The sequence below is a fragment of the Cyprinus carpio genome, chromosome A25 (genome assembly GCF_018340385.1).
Source record: "Cyprinus carpio isolate SPL01 chromosome A25, ASM1834038v1, whole genome shotgun sequence".
NCBI classification, from domain to species: Eukaryota; Metazoa; Chordata; class Actinopteri; order Cypriniformes; family Cyprinidae; genus Cyprinus; species Cyprinus carpio.
This window is the reverse complement of record NC_056596.1, coordinates 18,393,796-18,413,263: the sequence shown is the minus strand read 5'-3', so window position 1 is coordinate 18,413,263 and position 19,468 is coordinate 18,393,796. Positions and strand designations below refer to the sequence as shown.

At 36.2% G+C, this 19,468-nt stretch overlaps 1 protein-coding gene across 3 annotated transcripts; it reads left to right on the top strand.

Moving 5' to 3' along the window:
• The first annotated feature begins 11,096 nt into the window (after positions 1-11,096).
• Positions 11,097-19,169, top strand: LOC109050804 (transcription factor PU.1-like). Of its 3 annotated transcripts, none has more exons than XM_042715780.1 (6): positions 11,097-11,368; positions 11,566-11,656; positions 11,930-12,102; positions 17,059-17,148; positions 17,322-17,475; positions 18,086-19,169. In XM_042715780.1, the coding sequence occupies exons 1-6, from the start codon at positions 11,330-11,332 to the stop codon at positions 18,400-18,402; spliced, it is 864 nt and encodes a 287-aa protein (XP_042571714.1). In that variant the 5' UTR covers positions 11,097-11,329; the 3' UTR covers positions 18,403-19,169. The 3 variants fall into 3 exon arrangements, with proteins under 3 accessions (XP_042571714.1, XP_042571715.1, XP_042571716.1); XM_042715781.1 differs by having other exon boundaries at positions 11,098-11,368; positions 17,059-17,127; XM_042715782.1 differs by lacking the exon at positions 17,059-17,148 and having other exon boundaries at positions 11,103-11,368.
• Positions 19,170-19,468: the final 299 nt, after the last annotated feature.

The following is a 19,468-nucleotide window of genomic DNA, read 5'->3' as shown; positions in this document are numbered from 1 at the left end:
AATTTTACGATACATTTCTGCCATATGTACATCAATTTGTACACCACTGACAAGCAACTACTAAATATATTGTAGAAACTTAATTTTCTGTAAAGCTGCTTTGCAATGATTTGAATTGTAAAAAGCGCTATACAAATAAACTTGAATTGAAAACTTGAATTTCCCTTCACTGGAAGTGAGAAGCCTAAGCCAAACCCTGAAAAACAGCTCCATACCATTATCTCTCATCCACCAAACTTTACAGTTAGCATCACAATGCAGGTAGGTACAGTAGGTAACATTCACCTGGCAACCACCAAATCCAGACTTGCCCATCAGACTACCAAACAGAGAAGCGTAATTCATTACTTCACAGAACATGTTTCCACTGCTCCAGAGTCCAGTGGCGGCATGCTTTAAACCACTCTATCTGACATTTGGTATTAAGGCTGCAGTTTCTCAGCTTCATTATTTGAAGTTAGCGCTGCACAGTTTTTGTGCTGATATTAATGCCAGTGGCAGTTTGAAACTCTTCAGTTATGGAATCAGCATAGTGTTGACAACTTTTACACAGCATGTGCTTCAGCACACGTTGAACTGCTGCTGTTTCTAAACACCTCCACTTTCCAATAATACCCCTTATTGACCATGGAATATCTATCGGGAATAAAATTTCACAAACTGGGTAACTGTAAAGGTGGAATCCTATCACAGTGCTACGGCTGAATTCTCTGAGCTCTTCAGAATGACCCATTTCTTCACAAATGTTTGTAAATGCAGACTGCATGGCTAGGTGCTTGATTTTATACACCTGTGGCAATGGGTCCAATTGAAACACCTGAATTCATAATGTCCTAATACTTTTTGTCCATATATTTGTATGACCTGAATGTATTATTCTGACAGTCACCCATTAGTGCAATTTTATGCATTATGAATCTACCTGAATAAATCTAAAACTGATACAAGTGGTTTATTCATTTATTTTTATTTTTATTTTTATTATTATTATTATTTTTAATAACAATATTAGTAGTACTAGTAGTAGTACTAGTAGTAGTAGTAGATTTGTGGTCACTTTCATGTAGGTTCAGAATGGTTACACTGCCCTGGTATACATGAGAGAGTAATTTAACCAGCTTGTGCCAGTAACAGGATAGGATTGCTCATCTAAAACCAATTAAGACTGTTTTTGAATTCAAGCTGGTCCAATTTAATCTAAGCTTTGTCTCAGTGGGGTAGAAATAATGCTTCAGCACCGGCAGATGTGGACATATGCTCAGGATACTCTTTACTGCCAGATGATGGTGGTAGAGCATTAGTACTGCTCTCCTTGGCATGTTCTGCAATTGCAAACTCCACACTGGATCACTACAGTTGATCCATGATCCTTTAGCTTTTAGCTATGATGACTATCAGAAGTTCTTCATCCTCTGAAGGTTGTCACTGAGTACTGAAAATAATGGGTCTTAAATTGTTATTTTTAGCATCTTTGCTCCAAAAATACTCTTCTTATCAAGAACTATTTATCTCTGTTTGAAGTTCCTATACTTTAGAGAAAGTGTATATTGGTTTGTGGATTCTTTAAAGCAATTTATTGAAATTATTTTACATATATATTTAGCACATGGCACATTAAAAATAATTTCAAAACAGCTTTACAAAGATTAATGCATTACAGTCCCCAGCAAGCAAGGCAAAGACAACAAAAAATAAAAACTCCCCAGGATAAGGTAAGATACAGTAGGGTGCGATAGGAAGCAACTTTGGGAGAAACCAACATCCAATTGGGGAATCCCACCTCACCTGACTGGCATCTTTCAACAATTTTATTCAAACATACAGGACTGATAATGAGAAACATCCTCTTTTGGTGGCAGATACTACTACTAAGATCTGACACTGATTGTGATAAATGCAGATGAGGAGGTGCTGTGGAGTTTTAAAAGGCAAGGTCAGAGCTAATGAACCTCAAAATTGGTCTCCTGAAGATTTAGTTTTTATAGAAACAGAAGTTACATAAGTCTTTTATATTGATTTTATATTAATTTATATTTATATTAATTCTCTTTTATATTGATTGACCAGACCATTACAGTGTTTATATGTAAGAAAAAGTGCTATGTAACAGTACACGTAAGCAATAGAAAGAAGATTGGAATGTACCTGACAGTACATTGTAATAATCGGCTCTAGTTATGAATGCATGGACAACTTTAACAGCATCATAATAAAAAGAGAATGTTCTGTTACTAACTGTAACATCTGAGGCAGAAACTCTTAAACTCTAGAGACATTAGATGTAATTTTCACAAAAAGTCATCTAGACAAAGGTTTTAATTGAACTGTTTTGATCCTGGAAATTACTTACTATTTGTGTTAAATCTCCTTAATGCAATCCACCAATTAAAAAACTTTGGAATTTCATTTTATCTGGAGAAAATCTGTGTCTGAAGTATGAAAAGTAATGCTATTCTGTCTAATAATAACACCAAAGGGAAGCATACAAAGAGAACAACAAAGGGCCCAAGACTGAGCCTTGTTGCATACCATACCTGTGTTAAAGGGGTCATATGATGTGACTTCAGTTTTTCCTTTCTCTTTGGAGTGGTACAAGCTCTTGGTGCATAAAGAAGATCTGTAAAGTTGCAAAGACTAAAGTCTCAAATCCAAAGAGATATTCTTTATCAAATTTAATTCAGCCACGCCAACCTAAAACATCTCATTCTAACATGCCCCCACATGTCTGCATCACGATGTGGGAAGATTTGCATAACACCGCCCAAATTTTCATGCAAAGAAAGAAGGCGTAACTTTTATTCTCGCTGTTGCCACCGCCTCCATGTTGTGGAGACGCTGTGTGTTTCATTGTGAAAGTGAAACTACTTTGTTTGGCCTTCCAAAAGAGGACACAAAAGGTCATATGATGCTTTTTAAAAGATCATTATTTTGTGTATTTGGTGTAACAGAATATGTTGACATGCTTTAACCCTCTGGAGTCTAAGGGGTTTCGGGGGCCTGGAGAAGTTGTGACATCCCCTGACTTTTGTGGGGGGTTTTTTTCAGTTGCTTATAAACATATACTGTACATGGCTAAAGTCTAATAACACTGTAATCAGTACAAACTGGGCTACAATAATATGTAAATAGCATGTATGTACATTATTGTGTTTTTAAGAAAACAACGTTTATGCATGGTTAGTGAAAAACTACAATTTTGAAGTCACTGAAATAAGGTCATAAAACACCTAGTATGTATATTGTTCACAAGACTATCAATCGTGGATCTTGTAATATTTCCACATAGTGACATAGACATGTGGGGGCGTGTTTGAATGAGCCATTTTAGGAAGGCGTGGCAGAGTCTTAACTTTGATAAAGAATATCTCTTTGGATTTGAGACTTTAGTCTTTGTGTCATATGACCCCTTTAAGTTGTATCTACAACACTGTTCCGGAACAGTTCAACCCAAATATTCAGATATGCGCAGCACATTTTACGGAGGATGAGGACTGTTCCCTGGGAGAGTAGCCTACAATACGGTGTCTGTTTCTATAAAGTGGGGCAATTCCAACTTTGCAAGGACATTCTGGTGCTTCTGACTCACAGTCTGTAAGTACGTTTTCATAATTAAAGGATTTGCCACTGATAATTCAAACGCGAGTTTGAGCAGTGTAGAGTACCACTTATTGTTTGTTGTTTCTCCGATCACAATTGCAGACATGGTTTTATGTTTACACAGCGCTATACGCAACGCAGTGCTTAAAAAGACAGTATAAGTCATTATAGTCAGTAATTATGTCTCCACTGGATGAAACAAATGCTTCGTTTATAATGAGATTTATTGTTTTTGTCTTGTCGTGCCAGGACACGGAATCACAGTATGGTAAGGAACGTAACATTTCCGTCACACGCTTGAGGAATTCGGCCAATCATAACACACTGGACAGCTGGCCAATCAGAGCAAACCTCACTTTTCAGACCGATGAGCTTTGTAAAAAAATCTATGCAGTTCAGAAAGGTGGGGCATTGGGAGCAACAATTATGTATATTATGTGGAAAAGAATGTGTTTTTTGAACCTTAAACCGCATAAACACATTGCATTACACCAAATACACAAAATAATGTTCTTTTTAGCAACGTCATATGACCCCTTTAATCAGACAGCTCATTTTCACAATAAAATTATGCAGTTGACCAGTACATAATTATTTTTTTCTGTAGAACAACCAAAAAAAAAAAACTACTATGAACAAAACAACAATCTCCCACCAAATAAATCATGAAAAAAAAAAATTACCACACAAAAAACAAAATTTTATTATTTGTATTTTTTTATTGCACATGGCAACATTTAACAGGTGTTTCTGGTGTTACTGTATAATTACTAAGAATCTTACTTGATTTCCAGTATGAACAGTGTTAGTGTATGTTTGTGAAAGAACTGAAGATGAGAGAAAGCGAGAAAACCTGCTCAAACGTGTGGCTATTCAGAGTGCAGTGTGGTTATCATGGCTGTAGTGGCTGTAACCTACAGGAAGTTTGTTCACAGAGATAATAACCAAGACATCCAGCTGTCATCTCATTTTTGTTACGGTCATTCCGTTTGACTCGCTCGTGCCCTGTGATGTGTGTGTATTAGATGTATGGTATATTCATTACCTTAAAAGCAGTGCTTTTATATTTGTGGCAGCCATGCTAGACAGTTTTAAGGTACTTAATAAGGTAGAAATTAAGATATTTGATTTATTTTTTCAACAAATTTTCTGTGATAGTAACATCTGGACAAAGAATGTTGATTGTCAACTTCAAGACGTCAAATTAAACACAACAAAAGGTTTGCAACTATATTATTAATATATTTCAGGACATGTTTGAATTCAGCATAAAGTTCTGATTTGTGTGATTTTGTAATTGTCGAGGGGAAAAATATAATAAATATATAAATAAATAAACATAAAATGTTAAATATAAATTATTCTCAATAATTTAATTAATTATTTTTATATAGTTTTAATTTTAAATAGTTTTTACTACAATTCAATACCACTAACATTATGTCAAAACTATGATTTTAGTTACAGTCAAAAATCAAGACCTCTGATGTGGCACAGGCCAAAATCACAATTTTAAACAGGGTTTGAACAGCATCACACAATGGATTACCTACAAAAGCCTGTAATTTTCTCAAAATCCTCATTTCATCTCTCTTTCAATTTATGTCAATAAACATATCAGTGCCATCAGAATGATGGCATATCAGTGCCATCAGAAAGTCCTTGCATCATTCACCGAAAAAAAAAAAAAAAAAAAAAAAAAAAAAACAAGTACAGTTTACTTAATTTTTATTTTGCAAATTTTTGCACATATTTTTATGTCAGAATTTAAGTATGGAATTCAGTAAAATCTAAGTGTTGTAAACTGAATTATTATGAAATAAGTAAATTTAATGTGGCCAGTTAGAGTTTGATGAGTAATTTCTACTTAGTTATATTAAGTTTACTCTGCAATACTCAAGTGCATTTCAATGTCAATGTCAATGTCAACTTTATTTATATAGCACCATTAAAAACTGTTGACCAAGGTGCTAAACAAAATATGAAAACCTTCAATAAAAACAATTACAACATACAGATTATACACATTTAAAATCACTAAATACACAAATTAAATAAATGCTAAAGAAAATAAATATGTTTTGAGCTTTCCCTTGAAATCATGTACTGTAGTAGCAGTTCTAATGTACACAGGTAAAACTGTTGCAGAGTTTCTGTGCAGCAATGGAAAAAGCACGATCACCTCTTAGTTTCAACCTAGCACTCAGAACATTTAGTTGTCTCTGATTGGATGACCTCTGAGACCTAGCTGGATTGTAAATGGAGAGTAAATCAGCCAAATACCCAGGTGCTAGACCATTCAAACTTAAAGATCAGTAGCAGTACTTTAAAATCAATTCTAAAACGGACTGGGAGCCAGTGCAAGGAAATTAAAACTGGAGTAATATGTCCTCGTTTTCTAACACCTGTAAGAAACCTGGCAGCTGCATTCTGTACCATCTGAAGACAGACCATAGAGGACCGATTAATGCCCATATAAAGGGAGTTACAGTAGTCTAATCTTGTTGAGACAAAGGCATAAATCACTTTTTCAAAGTCCTTAAAAAAAAAAAAAAAGAAAGGTTTTACATTGGCTAGGACTCTGAGATTTAAAAAAAAAAAAAACATTTTTTAACCACATAACTAATCTGTTTGTCAAATTTGAGAGATCTATCAAAAAACACACCCAAATTCTTCACTAATGGTTTGACAAATGGAGACAGCGGACCAAAATCTAAACAAGAGGAGCTAAAGGCTTCTGAGGATTCAAAAACTATAATCTCAGTTTTGTTTCCATTGAGATGAAGAAAATTTATGGACATTCAAGCCTTCACATCAGCAAGACAAGCCAACAAAGTATCCATGCCCCTCTTATCAGTTTCCAGGGGCAGATAATTCTGCGTATCGTCTGCATCACAATAAAATGAAATATTGTGTTTCTTAAAAATTGACCCCAGAGGAAGCATATACAGTGAAAATAAAATCGGAGCAAGGATAGAGCCTTGCGGGACACCGCAAGTAAGAGGAGCAGCAACTGAATTCTCCAATATTAACAGAAAAGCTTCTGTTATAAAGATAAGACTGAAACCATTTAAGAGCATTTCCCCGAATGCCTACACAATACTCCAGTCATGACATGAGAACTGCATGGTCAACTGTGTCAAACGCTGCACTTGGACCCAACAGCACTTGAATTTCACTTAGTCGTGGTTTGAAAACTTTACTCAAACAATGTAGCACTGAAAAAAACAACAAGAATGCTATTAAAGCATGCTGTTTACTAACAAACATGTAAGTAAGCAAGTGGGCATCTTGTTAACCTTTGTTAAGATAATGGGCCCTATCATACACCCGGCGCAATGCGACGCAAGGCGGAGCGCAAGTGTGTTTGCTAGTTTCAGTCTGGCGCCGTTCGCATTTTCCCGTCCAGCGCCACATTGTTTAATTAGCAAATGCATTTGCGCCCATTTGTGCGCCCATGGGCATGCTGGTCTAAAAAACAGGTGAGTTCAGGCGCATTGCTGGCGCATTGCTATTTTAAGGAGCTGAAAATAGACTGCGCCATAGACCAACTCAAACCTGGTCTAAAGTCTGGCGCAATGTTTTTTCTTTGTTATTTAAAGAGCGTGTTAGTATAGGCGGGTACACAACCACGCTGCTTATTAAACACAGGGACGCACAGCAGCACACAAACATGCCAAATATTAAAAATTAAAGGATTGCAATGCATAAGATTTTGTAGGCTAATTAAATATAAAAATGTCTACATGTCATAATGGATAGTCATCAAAAGCAACAGAATTAGGCTATCTATTTGCTCACACACGAGCAGCTCCGTTTTATCTCGGAGACGCGTTCTGTCATTGCGCTTTCCAAATTCCGCCGTGTAAATAGCAAATCTGTCATGGCACGAGCGCAACTGGCTCTTAAAGGGAATGGAAGATGAGACTCTGATTGGTTTATTGCACGTTACGCCCAAAAAACACCCATTATTCATTAAGAGAATAGGGACAACCTGTTTAGACCATGCGCCCGGGCGTGCCAACCGTTTTTCCGTCATTAAAATAGCAAAAGTGGATTTGAACACGCCCTGATTGCACCTGCACCGTGTGCTTTACACTTTGCGTTTAGATCGTTAAAATAGGGCCCAATATGTCTACTCATTTGTTTTTTACCCAGATGAACACAGAGACCTCAATACTTAGTACACAATATACAATGATGGTAACAATCACTGGATAGTGTGTGTGTGTGTGTGTGTGTGTGTGTGTGTGTGTGTGTGTGTGTGTGTGTGTGTGTGTGTGTGTGTGTGTGTGTGTGTGTGTGTGTGTGTGTATATACTCTTTTTTAAATAATTCTTGCCTGAATTAAATTATTTAATGTAGAAATGTACATTTGTTTTTCCGTAGTCTTTAGTTCACCACTAAATCATTTTAATTGTTGATCATGAACAAGATGCTCGTGTAGTCAAATGTAACACTGTCATTATTTTCTGATGTAAGTTACTGTACAGTTACTGTATAATGTATAATGACTATTGTATAAAATGTCTCCAGCAATGTCTACTGTAGATAGCATTGTAAAAACACAGTATTACAAGTACAGTGCACATTGTTGAAATACATACTGTACCTGTTCTGTCTCTGAAACGTTTGAATGATTGAGCAATCGAGAAAAACTGCAATTGAAAAGCATATATATATAGACAGAGCACAACTCAGTGTTATGATTTCTGACAATGCAAGAACAAGGAAACCAACAAGGTCAGAAAGAAGAGGAGAAAAGATGCACGGTGGAAGGTTAGGGAGGCAAAACAGAGGAAGAGGTAGAAGAGTCCAAGGACATAAGGGCATTTCTGAGAAAATGAGGGCCACTACTGTGGAATACACAGACTACTTCACTGCCTAGAGAACACTAGTGAGATCGGTTCAAAACACAGTTATAAAAACCTCCTTTTTATTCCGAATCAACATTGTCAGGATTAATCTTTAAGCTTTAAGAAAAGTTTACTTTCATTACACTACTGTAAAGAGATCTTCAATAGATGAAAAGCACTAGAAAAGAAAAGTTCAAATACCAAATAATTGAATATAAACACACAATACAGTATACTGTCATTTACTGTACAGCAGAAAATAAATAAAATAATTCATCATACTCACTGCCAAATTGCATTACAGTGTTGGTAATGACCTGTAGACGTTTTCTGACAATAGACTTTCTCTACTTCCCAAAAATACAGTACATGTAAAAGTACTTGGCTACAAATCAATTCATCAGTTATGAGTTTGCAGGTCTACAACGTGCTACAGTACTGTTTTACAGTATGAACTCTTCATGAGGTGCATCTCTGAACTATTTTAGAGAATCCCTTCATTGGTGAAATTCAAAATTTAACTGTGCAATTCATCAATTCAGGACACATTTACAAAAAAGTCTCTATGGAAAATATACGTGACAGATTATGACAACTAGTTCAGCCATTTTGCATTTTATAACTTATGCAATGAAATAATGCCTAGATGTTTTGGGGGTAATTCAACAGAGAACCAGTAAAATATATTTTGAGCAACATGTCATAAGCCATTGATAATGTAGGAAACAGACAACTGTACATAATCAATTGCATAAATGTACCAAAGCATTGGAAATTTGTTCAGAAGAATGAGAAATTGTTTTTATAATTTGCACAGCTGACTAGATGATGTGGAGGTTGAACAAATTTAGATTATGTGGAGGTTGAATTATTTTTATTTATTTATTTATTTTGAGAATTCCAATTGTGATCTGAGAAATGTACCAAAACGACTGAATAAGGAAAATTAACAATTAACAAAACATCTAAAATTCTACTTTTCTCAAGCTTAATGGTGGATACTGTCCTCTGCTCTAGACTGCCTCTGCTCTAGACTGAGACAGTTAGAGAGCTCCTCAAGGACTGTTGTGCAACAGAGACAGTGACTGTGTGTGTGTGTGTGTGTGAGAGAGAGAGAGAGAGAGAGAGAGAGAGAGAGAGAGAGAGAGTGCGTGTGTGTGCAGATGTAACGGACTTCCTGTGGTGCCTGAAAATACCCTGCAATGCACTATTGGGAAAACATGAGAACACACAGACTCTCAAAACCCTCGGGTTCCCGCTCAGGAGTCACAATGCACTGGTCAGCTAGTTAAAAACAGTCTTGTCAAAACACCATTATATATAACTCAGTTTGAAATCAGAATCAACCATTCAAGAGGACCAAAATGAAAACATCTAATTTCTTCTTCCGAGGTCATTAATTATAATGTTTGAATCTCCTTTAAGGGATTTTTTTTAAATCCAAAAATAAAAGACTTGCAGGGTACTCAACTCCAGAAAAGAGATGACATTACACAAGTGTCCATAAAAGTCTTTCACATTCACATTTTGGGGAAGTGAATGTGAAAACTCCAAACTTCCCCATTTACTTTGTGTGTGTGTGTGTGTGTGTGTGTGTGTGTGTGTGTGTGTGTGTGTGTGTGTGTGTGTGTGTGTGTGTGTGTGTGTGTGTGTGTGTGTTTGCATGTTTATGGAGTGTTTTTAATAAGGCTGTCATGTATTTAAAGATTTCTATTCAAAATAGATGACAGTAACTTTTACAAATAATAACAAAGAAATGACGAGTAAAACATTGAAGTAAGCACGACATATTGAAGTAGAATGACTAAAATAGTATTTTCTTGCAGAATGTACTCCAATAGTATTTGTTTTATTTACAATTCTAGAAAAAAATTAAAAAATAATGTGTAGATAGATATTTTTCTATATCAAGATATTTTTCCACTTTTAAAACATGCCGGAAACACACCTAATGTCAATTGAGTTTTGCATATGAATATCCAAGCAAACACAGAATAATGCATTTGTCTATGCTGCAATAGTAGTTGCTTCCTCAAACCCTGCGATAACAGTGTGATGCTTTGATTAAAAAGGGAACAAAGCTCTCTCAGAACTTCACTTTGGGTGAACGCTGAAGTTTATGATTCTCAGACAATAGCACATGTAAAAATTTCCCTCTGATTGACTGACTAAAGGCCACAACACAAAGTCTATTTACTCCACAACTCAGAAACACAGTTACAAAAATATTACAGTGTTTTTCTTTAGCTTTGCTCATAGATATAATTACAAATTTAATGTATTACACAAAAGAACAACGTTGCATTAACTGTTCTAAAGAATCCACAAATAAGAATCCATTGAAACAGTGAAAATAGTAAAAATTTATATTTAAGAATAGAAAATTTTATGTACTTTTATGTAGGTAGGCCTGGAGTGTGCACACAATTTATTTAATAATCTTTTTGAAATTGGTCAAATGTATCATCTGTCAACTTTACTAATGAATTATTAAAACATATAATTATAAGAGATGGTGGAGATACACATAGAATCAACCCATCAACTGGATAATGATTGGCCGAAATCCCTTAACAGTGTCATAAATGAAAAATCACGAGTCGTCGCCACATTTGACCTATCAGAGGCCAGATGCTTTAGTGAAGTCAGCCTTATCACTTATGGGCAATACAGGAAATTTCGTCTTTCTCACATCAGGACGGTGAAGCTGAAGGCAGAAGAGTTTTAAAACAAGATTCGACTCATTTGCCCATTTGAAAAGCGATACCACAGTACAGCGCTCTTGTGAAGTAATTTCCACGTTATGCAATATTCTGTAAACAGGTGGGAAACTGTGAGATAGACGCCACAGAAGAAGATATATGAGTGAAGGGCTTCATGTTGCATTACAGAATGGATGGCTGTGTAATTTCACCTGTAAGTATATGAGAGATTGCATTCTGTTATGTTAAATTTTTCAAGTCTATAACTATAATTATTTTTATTTGTCTTTATTGTAGTTTTGTATAAGTGCAATTTAGTTGACCTTTATATATAAATAGGTAAAAAGCAAAAATGTGTGTTTGGGGGGGTGGAATATTTATTTATTTATTTATTTATTTATTTATTTTCAGTTGTCAGAAGAATTAATTCCATATGATCCAGACACTCGGCCAATATATGACTTCTACCCGTATCTCAGTACTGACCCTCAGACTCATCCTGGTAAGTTATGAGTATATATATATATATATGTAATTTCTATAACATATATAATCACATATATCACATATATAGATATTTATTCGTGTTGTTAATCTATTGTGTGATGATTCTGATACTGATGGATACTGGTTCTATAATTAATTAATGTAATTTAACAGCATAAAAAGAATCAAAAGAAACAAACTGAACATCTAAAGCTCTCAATTTGCCCAACAACCAGTTTTTAAATCAACTTCAAACTCAGTTTGTTCTCCCTTGCCGTTTGTCATGCAGAAAGTGGCTGGGACTACACAGGCATTCATGGCCATCACGGTGAATTTGAGCCGCCTCAAGGAAACCATTTCACAGAGCTGCATCCCAGCACATACCGCTACGGAGATGTGGAGTCCTTCCATCCATCCGTAGATTCAGGAATGGGAACACTTTTACCTGTAGTTCCTCCACAGGTTAGTCAGCAAACCTATCTATCTATCTATCTATCTATCTATCTATCTATCTAATGTCTATGAACTGATTAACTGTGGCCTTTCAATAGAAGTACAAAATTCAGTAAAATATTCTGAGTAAAATAAGAAAAATATAAAAGTTCTGCAGGACTAGTCTAACAGCGTACTGTAATCAGAGAAAAGGTCTGAAAGAAAGAAATGATAATGAAAAAGAAAGAGAGATGGGCAGGATGTGAGTGGAGGAGACAGACTGATTGCTCAACACTGTCTTTTCCTGACTAAATGCTGTTGCTGCTGCTGCCGCTGCTGCACAATATATGCACACTCTTACACAAGATATGTGAGCGAAAGACCTTCACAGTCACAAAGCAGCTCATCAACACAATTCTTTTTCATTTTACTTACCCCAGATGTTTGCATGATAGTGTATCAGGGTTTCTATAAATAAATCAATAAGTAAATAAATACAATTTTCAACATTGATACTTATCCAAAAAAATTTCTTGAGCAGCAAAAGACTGGAGTAATGATGCTGTAAAGTCAGATTTGATCACAGGAATCAATTACATTTCAAAATATATTTAAAAATACACTCACACACAAAATAAAGGCATTATAAAATTAGGCTTATCCATACAATTTAGCTTCCATTCTTCCTAAACCACTTAAGCACAAACCCCACCCACATACATTTCTGAAGGTTTGATTGGTCATGTAAATGCTAACCTCTAACCCTAACCTAAAGCCTAACATTTTATCTACGCCAGGTGTGACAATTGTTGCGCTGTGCCTCAACAGCTAAAGGCTGCCTACACTGAAAATGTTAAATAAGTTCTAAATCCATTCTTACTGCTGTCGGAAGTATCACAGGTCCATGCATTACAGAAATAAAATCGAACTTCAGTTTACTGTCAGTGTCAAGTTGCATCCATTGTAGACAGTATAACTGATTATAATGGGCTCGCTTTGATTTTCTCATGTTTGATCCATCTATGATTTTTCGGAATCCAAGAAGTCTGAAATTTTCTCACTGCTTCACTGAGTTGACCAATGAGATTGGCTGTGAGCTGATGTTTGCGGTTAACTGGTTTGCGAAATATACCAAAATAAAAGTTGTTATTCAGTGCTATACCACACAAATCTCCTTTGCACTCACGTTTGATTCAAATATGCCTTGTCAAGATGTGTTGTGCCAGATTTTATGTCAAAAATCATTGGTACTCTCTTGTCTGAGTAGGTCTATTTCTGTGAATATTGCCTTTCATCTAAATGGTAGTTGCTCATGCAGAACATCAGTCCAGTTCCTTCCTCGTGATAATTGATTACATCAGTGAAGGAGTCAAAGCTGGCCACAGGGTCTGTGCAGAGGACTTGTCTGGTTCCAGTAGTCTTGTGCCGATGGTCGCATGAGGTCTTCGAAGGGGATCTGTCTCTGAAGCCCATCTAGCAGACATGGTCTCTCCTGGCATTCAGGACTGTAGGATACAGACTGGATCCGTATGGCTACAGTGACATCAGTTTAAGGACGAAATGGACATATTAGCGTAGATGCCATTCTTCTTACGATGTAACACGTATATCGGGTGTTATGGGAACTGTTTCCGGTTCCGGTTGACCTAGTTAATGCAGCGTAACAATTCTTTCAAGTATTTGAATTATAGAAATGTGATAGTGTGCTATGTACTCTATATGCCAGGTTAAAGCGATTGGTCTTTAATCTAGATTTAAATTGACATAGTGTGTTTGCCTCCAGAACAACGGTAGGTAGACTGCTCCAGAGTTTGGGTGCAAAATAGGAAAAGGATCTGCCGCCCGCAGCTGATTTTGATATTCTAGGTATTATCAAATGGCCAGAGTTTTGAGATTGCAGCGGACGTCAAGGACTATAATGTAAAAAGAGCTCACTCAAGTATTGAGGAGATAAACCATTCATGGCTTCATAAGTAATTAGCAAGATTTAAACCAGTGCAGTGTTGTCAGAACTGCGCTAATATGGTCATACTTCCTGGTTCTAGTAAGAACTCTAGCTGCTGCATTTTGGAACAGGTGGAGTTTGTTTATTAAGCGAGCAGTGCAACCACATTACAATTACAATTACATTACAAAAAGCATTACAATAATGTAACCTTGAGGTCATGAACGCATTAATTAACATTTCTGCATTTGACATTGAGATCATAGGTCATAGTTTAGAGATATATTTAAGGTGGGAAAATGCTGTTTCAAAGAAAAGATTGCTATCAAATAGCACACCTAGGTTCCCAACTGACAGCACAGCCATCAAGTGTTAGACAGTGTTTTAGGTTATTACATGCAGAGGTTTTTGGTCCGATAATTAATACCTCTGTTTTTGCAGAATTTAGAAGTTGGAAATTAGTAGTCATCCAATTTTTTTTTATATCAAATATGCATTCCATTAGTTTTGTGGATTGGTATTTTTGTACATCAGGACGCAAATAAATATAGAGCCGAGTATCATTGGCATAACAGTGAAAGCTAACACCATGTTACCTGATGATATCTCCCAAGGGTAACATGAAGAGGGTAAAAAGCAAAGGTCCTAGTACTGAGCCTTGTGGTACTCCATACCATTCACTGCTACAAACTGATGATGGTCAGATAAGCATAAAATAAACCATGCCAATGCAATTCCACTAATGCCAACATAATTTTCTAGTCCATTCAAAAGAATGTTGTGGTCGATAGTGTCCAATGCAGTGCTATTGGAGAGTAGCCCTAACAGAGAGAGAGGAGCCCCAATACTATGAGGAAGTAATAATTAAATTTGCATTTTTGGTTGGCACCACTAGAATGCACAGAGAAAGCACATAAGCTGATGTTGTTGGGACAAACTTGACCATGCTAACCAGCCAAATCTTGACCCCTTGACCCAGTGCATCTTGATACGGCTTGTTTGAATATAGGCAAGAGTGAATGAGATGTGAGAGCTACCGGAGTGCAGAGTTTTAACAGCCGAGCAACTGCCACTGAGATGAATAGGAATACTAACATATAACATCGCACCAGGTTTTACATGCATTTATCTCTTTAAAGTCGGCATGAAACAGAAGTAGCGATTGTCTTTTTTTTCTCTGCTGTGACATCTATCCGAGTGAAACGGCATCTGAAATGAGAGGGCGGGACTTGATTCCGTCCTTTGGGAACTAACTGGATCGTTGGAAGTTAGGGCGTTGCTAATAAAATGGAGGCAGATCTGAATACTCCCCCATGGCTTGCGTCATCACTGGTCAATGTATTGATTTCTATAAAGTGAAGCATTAGCTTCAGTTTTTCCCCCAGTGTTTACCCCTCACGTCACTAGCTCTGCCCTTGCACCATAGCTCGTGACCAGAAGAGAAGATGAGTCGTTTTGAGGGGGAGGGCAGGTTAACGTTTTTGATTAAAGATTATTAGGGCACATGAATTAAAATAATAATAATAATAATAATGCAAGGATAAATTATTTAGTATAAACACTACAGTATTACATTAAAAAAAATAAGAATTTTAAATTTTGATTTCATGGTGACTTTAAATACATTTAAAATTAGTTAATAAATAAAATAACTTAATATAAACTTTCATTTTAGATACACTACTCCAAATATAATTAAATAATAAACAGGTCATATAAAAAGATTACTAATGCACTAAATGTGTTTGTGTGATGGAATTCTGCTGATAGAAATGAAACTTTGTGGTTCTCTGGGACGATTTGGAAGCAAAATGTGATTTGCACTTGATTTGTAAATCTGGGACCATGGCATTGTGTGTCCCTTTCTGTTGACAGTTGAGTTTTTGTACTTCCTCTTTCAATGTAAAGTAATTCTGTGGTTTCCAAATATTTGATACTTATACAAGATCATGCAAAACCAGCAAATTTTTTTTTTTTTTTTTTGCTTGAAAATAAGTGTGGGGGAATGTCCGACTGATACACTAATCACAAAATATTGCCTGATCATTTGCATTTGATTGATATTTTGCTTTATATTTTGCATTAATATCCAATGAAATTACAATGTAGACAACACATGACAATTTGTAACTATTACACGCTTTAGCAAAAAAATAAAAAGCCAAATTCTCAAAAATCACAAAATCTCAATTGTACTTTTTTACAACCTGCTCATGTCTCACTGAGGGTTAGGTTTAGGGGTGTGGTTTTACTATTTTTATTACAAATAATATATTTTCAACTGCTTTGGAAAATTGTTAAGAAATTCAAAATAAAATTTGTACAATCTTATTTGTACATTTTCTATGACCTGCTCATGCCCAGTGAGGGTTAGGTTTAGGGCGCAGGTTCACATTTTTTATTAAAAATGTTAAGTTTTAGCAAACTGGTTGCAAATGTTTATGAATTTGTACATTTTCAAATGAATTGCTCATGCCCCACTGAGGATTTTGTTTCGGGGTGCAGATTCATACTTTTTTAAAGTAAAAAGATTGTTTTCATACATACTGGCAAATTGGTGTGAAATTCTACGACCTCATTCGTACGTTTTTGTATGACCTGCTTACATCCCACTGAGGGCTAGGTTTAGAGGTGCATTTTCAATTTTGGAAAATTGGTGACAAATTCATATACATTTGTACAATCTCATTTGCAGGTTCATTTATTACTAAAAATCACGTTTCCATTGTTTTGGGAAACTAGTGATGAATTAGTTTGAATTTGTACAATCTCATTTGTAAATTTTCTAATGAACTGCTCACTCCCCACTGAAAGTTTTGTTTAGTTGGCTGCGAATTCATGTGAGTTTGTATGACCTCATTCGTACATTTTTGTATTACCTGCTCACATCCCACAGAGGGTTAGTCTTAAGGGTGGTTTAGGTTGTGGATGCAGGTTGGGTGGCATGGTGGCTCAGTGGGTACCACTTTTGCCTCAGAGCAAGAAGGTCCCTGGTTTGACTCCTTTCTTTGTAGAGTTTGCATGTTCTCTCTCCTTCTCAGGTGGTTTCGTCAGGGTGCGCAGGTGGATTGGATGCAGTTAATTACCACAGATGTGTCCCAGCTCTGAGAGTTAGTGCACCCTCAGTACTGGTGAATTTATACAAAATTACGACTTCATTAAAAAAAATTAAAAAAATACACCTTGTACCGAGTTGGTTGATAGCATTCATTACTTTGATTATATGAGTCCCTGTGTCAGGGTTAGCATAAGGAGCCACAGAAGCGTTAAGGCAAGTCTGATGATTGTTGGTCTATCTCTACAGTATACCTATGTCCCCCATCCACTGTACCAGCGGTCCCCTGTCCCCCACTGCAGTACTGATGATGAGGACCCCGGGGGACGCAGTCCACCCTTTGAGGTGTCCGAGGGTGAGGAGGACAATGACAAACATCCAGGCATCTCCAGCACTCTATCAGGTGAGCTACAAACAAAAATGTCTTAAAGGGTTCGCTCACCCAAAAATGAAAATTAGACTGTGTTTTACTCACCCTCAAAGCATCCTAGGTGTATATGACTTTCTTCTTTCTTTAGACAAATCCAGTCTGAGTTATATAAAAAATTGTCCTGGCTATTCCAAGCTCTATCATTGCAGTCAGCGGGTGTTGCAGTTGAACAGTCCACAAGTCGTCAAATAAAGCGCGCGTATCCATAATAAAATGTGCCTGAAGAAAGTCAAATACACCTAGGATGCCTCGAGGGCATTAGTGCATTAGTAAACTGTTAGGTTATAAGTTGACATGTACAGTACTTGCAAAGTGACTTATAGGCAGTAGTATGTCTGTTGAGGACCATCAAAATAAAATGTTAGCAGATATTAAGCAGACAGTCTACTAATACTCTAATGACTGCTAATTGACATGTAGTTGCAAAATTACCTAGTCAATAGAATGTCTAAATGGGACCATCAAAAGTAAGTGTTACTCAGATCTTAAGCCACAATAAAAAGTTTGTTTTTGATAAGAAATCATATTTGGTATCAAAAGTGGCGAGCCATCCAGACTTTAAACTGAACATCAACTTCTACAGGAAACAAACGGAAAGTGCGCCTCTATCAGTTCCTCCTGGACCTTCTGCAGGACGGAGACATGCGGGACTGCATCTGGTGGGTGGACCGAGAGCGAGGCATCTTTCAGTTCTCCTCCAAACACAAGGAGATCCTTGCCAGCCGCTGGGGCCAGCAGAAAGGCAACCGCAAGAGAATGACCTACCAGAAGATGGCCAGGGCCCTGCGCAACTACGGCAAGACCGGCGAGGTCAAAAAGGTCAAGAAGAAACTCACGTACCAGTTCAGCAGCGAGGTGATGAGGAGGATGACTACGGACAGGAGGCAGTATCATCACTGAAACTCTGGACAGAAAACAATTCCTTTAGATCCAGTGTCTCTTACCTACGATATTCTCAGATTCTCTCCTGGCATTGTTCTGCAGCAAAACATGTAATCTCAGGGATATGTAATATGTATAGGTAATATTTGAGTAGCGGACAAATGGACATGGACAATAGACATTTTTTAAGGTTAAAGTTGATGTATTTTTAAACGAGTACATGTTTCCACGTTTCAATGCTGTAACTGGTCACTATTTGTTTTTTGCCCCCCACCCCCACTTTTAAATTGTCCTGACTTCATTATTGTTAGATTTCGATTGTTCAGTGGTGTGACAAATGAATTTTAAAAGGTATAATATTTCATGTAGTCTTTTGGTTAATATGGTTATGAAAACTGCATGCACAATAATAATACAAATTTAATAATATAATTCTAATAATAATGTTACACTTATAATAACGTTACACTTCAGGACGTTTAAATGTTTTCAGCTATTTTGACACATTTTGACTTCCATATGCTTCATCCACACAAATAAGCAAAGCTTTAACTTATTTTATGCTTACTAAAGCTAAAAATCTGTTTTTATATTATGCAGAGGCGTCACACTGCTGAATAATTGAACCTAGTCTTGAAAATAGCTTATTTACTTCCTGTTGGGTTTCTATAGCAACAAAGATCCTTAAGAGATCCAAGACTGTTAAAAAATGGATTTTGTGAGTCACGCCATAAATTCACAAGGAGCATTTTTGAAGAATAAATAAATAAACTAATAAATAATTAGTATTGCTATCTACTTTGTTCATTTTGACGTTTCTGGATTTCACAGTTTGTGAAATAAACAGCCAAAAACTAAAACACAATTTAAATAGATCATTTTATGTCTTTAATCACTTTTTTTTTTTATTTAGCAAGGATGCATGAAATTTAGTGTGACAGTAAAGACAGGTATAATATTTATAATATTACAAACTGTTATTTTAAGTAGTAAAAATATTTTACATTACTGGATAACTATTTTTGGATCAAATACAATCAGCCATGGTGAGCGTAAGAAACAAAAACAAACAAATAAATAAATA

Bases quoted from the DNA above. Each gene is read 5' to 3' on its own strand.
- LOC109050804 (XM_042715780.1), top strand. From the start codon at position 11,330: ATGTTGCATTACAGAATGGATGGCTGTGTAATTTCACCT. The intron at 11,657-11,929 runs GTAAGTTATGAG...TTTGTCATGCAG, and splicing joins TGACCCTCAGACTCATCCTG to AAAGTGGCTGGGACTACACA. The intron at 17,149-17,321 runs GTGAATTTATAC...CTATCTCTACAG, and splicing joins TTAGTGCACCCTCAGTACTG to TATACCTATGTCCCCCATCC.